The 6,970-nt window shown below is 37.5% G+C and overlaps 1 protein-coding gene across 1 annotated transcript in view; it reads left to right on the top strand.

Moving 5' to 3' along the window:
• Positions 1-5,921, top strand: part of LOC113470094 — an 18,595-nt gene extending 12,674 nt beyond the window's left edge. Inside the window, exon 4 of the mRNA XM_026828277.1 lies at positions 5,631-5,921. Within this exon, the coding sequence (XP_026684078.1) occupies positions 5,631-5,788 (158 nt within the window). The 3' untranslated portion in view covers positions 5,789-5,921. The remainder of the gene's footprint in view (positions 1-5,630) is intronic.
• Positions 5,922-6,970: the final 1,049 nt, after the last annotated feature.

Here is a 6,970-nt window from a genome sequence, read left to right as displayed (position 1 = left end):
AATTAGAATCTTAAATTTAATTATGTCGTAAAAATAATTAAAATATTCTACAGCGCAGAGCGTGTCAGATATGCAGGAATAACTTGTTGAGAGGTTTATCACCATATTAGGCGAGATAGTTGAAGTATTTACTCCAACCGTACATACAGTATAAATCCTGAGCTAGTGTTTGCAAAATATTTTGAATGTTATGCAGAAAAAGTGTATGAATAGTTTACTTCATATTGCGAATGAAACCAAAAGGCAGTGCATTCGGAGTGGGTTTCATACTAAGCTTGAACTCACATTTTATTCTGTACCTGTAGAAATACTTGAACACAAAGTAGTTACTAACAGAGCAAGAACATTAGATGTCGTATAAGATCATAAAGGTACGTCTACACTACAGCTGACCTGTCGACCGACATCGCCTGTGGGACCCAAATGAAGTAGGTAAGATCAAAGGATTTGGGTGGAATTAAACTGGTGCACACTTGCTCTCCCACTGATGTGGTATCGTCACAATGATAAGCCTGATAACCCGACTAGTTATCATTGATATTGTTGTTACAATAGAACTCCGTTATTGGTAATGGTAATAAACATGTTAAACACTATGACCCTCCAGTCAATAGATTTATTATTCATGATATTCCTACCAGAGACATCGAGGAGCCTTGCCTAACAAAGTTCTACCGAAGGCGTACGTAATTAAAGAGCTTAAAATGTAAATTATATAATATCGACTTGCTGCCTCCACTAATTACAAACATTCAAACTGGATAGCTGGATACGAACCTTTTTCTTCACTAGAGAGAGATAGTGCTGCTTAACGCCCATCGTCTGCCTCTACATTTCAAAGGTTGCAGGCCGGACTTGAAAATTACAACTGTTCAGTTGTATTTTCCTTTTGGAATTTTCCCTCTTGCGAAGCTCGTTTCCCCTCTTCTGGCGTGGTAGCAAGATGGCGCGCCATCGGAATCGGTTCCGTTTCCAGAACAAAAATAGAATTTTTAGAGGAAATTTTTGGATGATGATCCAACTGAAAAATATTACATCACTCTACCTGTTTTTTTTTTTTTTTTTTTCATTCAGACTTATGACTTCATTCAGAAGAAAAATATTAATAATGACCCATTATTTTAGATTCCTAATGTTTATATTTCAAGCATACTAATGTGCATAGGTACGTAAATCTAGAAAGAGGTCTCGGAATGATACAGTCTATTCCTCAATGTATGGTAGTCAAGGCAAACGTCATAGTCTCTATCAATATTCACTAATACAGGGTGATTTCTATTAAGGTAAAATCATAGTAATAACAGTATTGAGTCCGGTTTGTGAGACTTAATTAAATCCTGGTTTGAATGTTTCCATCAAAAAATGTTTCCTCCATCTCTAACTTTTTGGTCTAGAGTGTCAAAATCAATTGAGATTTCGTCCCGAAATCGAAGAGAGAATGAGGGTAGTACAGGAGAGAGAAAGCCGTTCCGAGAACGAACCTTATCTGTTTAGGATAAAGTTCGCCCCGGACGTGAATCACACCCGCGACCTAGCGCTCACAACTTACATGGTAGGTGCATAAACCTCCAAGTGAACTAAGCTGACAATCTCATCTTTAATTGCTTTTCTGAATTTCCTTGTGCAGAACTACCTACTCGTACTTTTCATCGGAGTGAGTACATGTGAAAATGGCAATTTCTTCTATTTTCCCACGTACCAGAGTAGTTTCTTCATGACTGTTTCCAATATTAATTTTCTCAAAGCTCGAACTCCATATTGTTCAAGTCATAATTTCATTTATCTTCTACGTGTATGATTTGTGAGTTATAAGCTTCAGAAGAGAATTTCATAGAGCGCTATAATTGCGGTTTATTGCTTCACTCTGGGGTCAGCCATTGACTGTATTGTATCATTAATCTTTATATTGTTAATATTTTACCGATAGTAATTGACACTTGTGACCAATATCTCTGAATTTATTGTCATGTGTTCTGTGTACACACACCTTTAAAATACTCGTATAACTCATAGTCATTTTGGTAATTAGGGTAGATTTCACTACCACTGTCCATTAATTAAGGAGCGCGGTGGCGCTCCGCCCCACCAAGTCAAGAAAGTTTGTCCTATATGTTTTGCTCCCATTGTTTCAGTACAATAACTGGATTAAGCTCCTTGTCTTTTCACAACCGGCATGCTTTGAAAGTCCTAACCAATCCTAATGGGACTTCCAAGTAAAGGATTTGTCGGATTTAACTAAGAGTATAAATAAGGCTCTAACCATGTCCAGTATGACCACTAAAACTATTTGAACTTTGAATCGAGCTGACAGAACTATTTAATAATGAACTTGAAAGAGTACAATGCTACCTAAGTAGACCTAGCAAATATGAATATGGTAGTATTAACACATTGAAAGTCCGATCGATTGAAAACTGCTCTCTTGATACTCCCCCTGTGAAACTAGCTGAAATCACTGTGACAAAAGTACAATATAGGTATAAAGTTTTCTTCCACGCATCAATAGCCACAAAACGCGGAGGAACAGTAGACTCGACGACCACATATGCATGACATATTCAGCGTTTCAGCCCTTTTATTAGAAGACAGATGGACATTGAAAGTCCGATCGATTGAAAACTGCTCTCTTGATACTCCCCCTGTGAAACTAGCTGAAATCACTGTGACAAAAGTACAATATATAAAGTTTTCTTCCACGCATCAATAGCCACAAAACGCGGAGGAACAGTAGACTCGACCACATATGCATGACATATTCAGCGTTTCAGCCCTTTTATTAGAAGACAAATGATTCACCTGAAAGTGTATACGACATTGTTCTCATTTCAAACAGAAATACTCCCTATTGAGAGAGCAGAATGAATGATAAACAGTCTCCGACTATACAATCGAAAGCTCTCTGGAGCAACAATCTATTTATCAAAGCTAACAAAATATATCTACCTCACGCACACAGGTATACGCTTTTGCACAAAAGTGCATACAGCAACTTTAATCATGCAAATAAAAATTACAATAGTAATTCGATTTTAATGCTTCCCCTTACATGTTTTGAAAGATCTGATAAAAGTTTTGTTGCATTGTTGGGCAATATTTTAAGTGCTCGGGTGTTACACTTCTGGTGCGATAAGCAATTTGGTTTGACAGTTTCATATTTTGCCTTTTAATAAAAAATCAACACAGACCTGCGCTGATTTCATTCAGGTCGAATCGATTCTAGCTAGTCTACTTTTACGGTTCACTTCTATTTACTTGCTTAATGTATTATTGTATCAGTCACCAAGTTGGCAAATATCGAACACCAATAACGATCCAATATCAAAATACAATATAAATAAAAGAAATATAGAAGAAACTGACAAACCAATTCTACGACCTGGAAAAGCAATTTGGTGACATTAAAATCACTTATCACATCTTGGAAGAAATTGCTGCTGTACATAGTAGCCATTTAGTAGCAACACTTGGCAAAGTATCACAAATTGATAGAATTGGAATAAATTAGGAACGGGGGACAAGTATGTAAGAAAAGCTAATGTGTGTCTTTTGGTAACTCTAATTCCGAGCAGTTAGTTGAATTTAGTTTTGTTCCTCTCTTTACTAAAAGTTACACAAATTCTTCACTGCTGGTCTGGTAGTCACATGAGTTTCAAATGTGATATCATAATGTGCAGGTCAAACCTACACGCCTCTACACAAATGCATGACACGCAAATTATGACACGTTAAGAGTAAAGGACCTCAGAAATTTAATATGCCTACACGCTGTACAATATTATGAGTACTAGATACATTATGGCATATGTACACCTAGGCCTCACACTTCAAATGATAACAAAATTTATGATGACTGACAAACATGTGCAATGTGTGCTTAGTGCAGCGTGGACTTTAGTTTAGTATCCAGCTTAGAGAAGAAAAGTAAGTTCAGAATTTCAGATTATGATTCTTCTGGTAGTGCAGGCACATTATTTTCTTCAAAGATTCTGACATCAACCGAAACTATTGCGTGCCAAACATATGGACTTGCAAGCTATTACAAAACATGTGATTTGATTCTAGTGGTGCAGGCGCATTTATTTCTCTAATGATGAAAACACCAACCAAAACTATGGCAGGCCAACTATACCTACTTGTAAGCGAGTGCAGATCGTGTGCCCCCTGTATGATGACACGTTAAGAGTAAAGGACCTCAGAAATTTAATATGCCTACACGCTGTACAATATTATGAGTACTAGATACATTATGGCATATGGCATATGTACACCTAGGCCTCACACTTCAAATGATAACAAAATTTATGATAACTGACAAACATGTGCAATGTGTGCTTAGTGCAGCGTGGACTTTAGTTTAGTATCCAGCTTAGAGAAGAAAAGTAAGTTCAGAATTTCCGATTATGATTCTTCTGGTAGTGCAGGCGCAGGCACATTATTTTCTTCAAAGATTTTGACATCAACCGAAACTATTGCGTGCCAAACATATGGACTTGCAAGCTACTACAAAACATGTGATTTGATTCTAGTGGTGCAGGCGCATTTATTTACAGGCCAACTACTCGTATACCTACTTGTAAGCGAGTGCAGATCGTGTGCCCCCTGTATTAGCCCTAATAAAAACTCACTTGAGTGTGGACAGGGCCTCCTCTTTCCTTGGCCGGAATATCTCTGGCCTGCAGAATGTGGATGGTCATCTTCCTCATGGGAGCATCATAGGCAAAGGCCACTTCTAACAGGCCACACCGGCCTATGATGGTGGAGCCAGTGTCGCTGAATGTACTCTGCAGATCTGTCACATCGAACATAGGGTCCTGGGATTGCGGGAGCACCACGATACACTGAAATGAGGAACGAAAAAGGGTTGATTAGCATACATAAGAGCATTTATGACTAGTAAGTCGACATAGCAAATAGGACAAACTTTCTTGACTTGGTGGGGCGGAGCGTAACAAGTTATTCCTGCATATCTGACACGCTCTGCGCTGTAGAATATTTTAATTATTTTTACGACATAATTAAATTTAAGATTCTAAGTCCCATTAGGATTGGTTAGGACTTTCAAAGCATGCCGGTTGTGAAAAGACAAGGAGCTTAATCCAGTTATTGTACTGAAACAATGGGAGCAAAACATGTTAAATGTTTAATAGGATAAACTTGAACAATGGGTGTGAACTAACATTGCTTTTCTCTGTGCTTGTGTATAGCCATTTTTGTCCAATCAATGGTCTTTAATACACACAATGAAAACCAGGCTTGTGTTTATATTATACTGCCAGAATGAGACTGAAATGTCCCTTTACTTTAGAGTAGACAGGACTTGTGACAGAGAAGAGACTGTAGAGAAACAGTAATTTACAGTATTTAATTTATTCCAACTCGTCTAATTTATTCCAATTCTATCAATTTGTGATACTTTGCCAAGTGTTGCTACTGAATGGCTACTATGTACAGCAGCAATTTCTTCCAAGATGTGATAAGTGATTTTAATGTCACCAAATTGCTTTTCCAGGTCGTAGAATTGCCCAGTGTAAGTCTCAGAATATTGACAAAGTTGTCCTGGTACTATGTACAGCAGCAATTTCTTCCAAGATGTGATAAGTGATTTTAATGTCACCAAATTGCTTTTCCAGGTCGTAGAATTGCCCAGTATAAGTCTCAGAATATTGACAAAGTTGTCCTGAGTAACAATTTGATTCCGATCCAAAGGCTTCCTGTTCCAAACTCTACTGCAGCACCCATGGTGAGAACCAAACATCCCCTAGTATCATGGGCTTCCAGCGATAGGTAAGCTATGGGTAACAGCGACAAGCAAGTTATGGGGTTCAAATACTTTAGTCGAGAAATAATTATTGTATAGAAAACTTTATACTTTCTGTACCTAGCAAATTGTATCTCAAATGCCTACCCATCAATAGCAATGTATGGAGTTATTTGTTTCAGTTTATAAATCAGGGTTCCTAGACAACTAGATGATTACCTGTGACCACTTTATTACCATGGTCAAGTTTGCAGTCTACAAAGAGATGATCAGTAAATGAAAAAAAAAAAAAAAAAAAAAACAGGTAGAGTGATGTAATATTTTTCAGTTGGATCATCATCCAAAAATTTCCTCTAAAAATTCTATTTTCCTTCTGGAAACGGAACCGATTCCGATAGCGCGCCATCTTGGATTTCCTATGCTTTAGTACAGGCGCTACCACGCCAGAAGAGGGGAAACGAGCTTCGCAAGAGGGAAAATTCCGAAAGGAAAATACAACTAGTAATTTTCAGAGTCCTTAAGCAGAATTTATCAATGTGCACTGATGGTTAATGAAACAATTAATTTTGATTTGATTTCAGATTACGGATAGCTCCACCAATAACAGTCCTCTGTCTTCGCCCAAGTCAGCACTAAAATCCAGTACCAATGCCATTTTCCAACAGAAGTTAGGTGGGTATATTTATGATTTAGTAAATGTTTATTCAAGAAAGATTAATCAGTCTTATCACACTCACGAGAAAGGTCTGCCATACCTACCCTTATAAATGACTGGTTACAGTAATTAACAATGTACACAAACACACACCTATAACATATCCCAGTCAATTACACACCTAGCAAAGTATTTTGTCTTACCGCCAATTGCTAGATGCCAGAAAGAAAATTATGAATGGAACTTCGTACTACACAATACTACCAGATTACTATATGACCTATAGCAATCTATAGTAAAGAAATTATCATGAATGAAGATACGAACAAGAGAGGAACAGTACTCTCGTGAATTGTCAGAGGCAATAAGGTTGTTCCGTGAGCGACAAGAACGTTGTAATAACTACAAAGTTGGCCTGCTCAGGGGGCATCAAATCTTCAATTTTAAGAGAAAATTTAGCATAGTTTTAAATACAGAGGTCCTTAGTTTTAGTTTGATTTCCAGAGCTTTTGGGCAGGACAGTCTGGTCAATCATTCTATATTTCGATTTCAAGAAT

The sequence above is a fragment of the Diaphorina citri genome, unplaced genomic scaffold (genome assembly GCF_000475195.1).
Source record: "Diaphorina citri unplaced genomic scaffold, Diaci psyllid genome assembly version 1.1 scaffold1390, whole genome shotgun sequence".
In the NCBI taxonomy this organism is placed as follows: domain Eukaryota; kingdom Metazoa; phylum Arthropoda; class Insecta; order Hemiptera; family Psyllidae; genus Diaphorina; species Diaphorina citri.
Note: the sequence above shows the minus strand (reverse complement) of the source record. Positions and strands in the feature narration are given on the sequence as shown.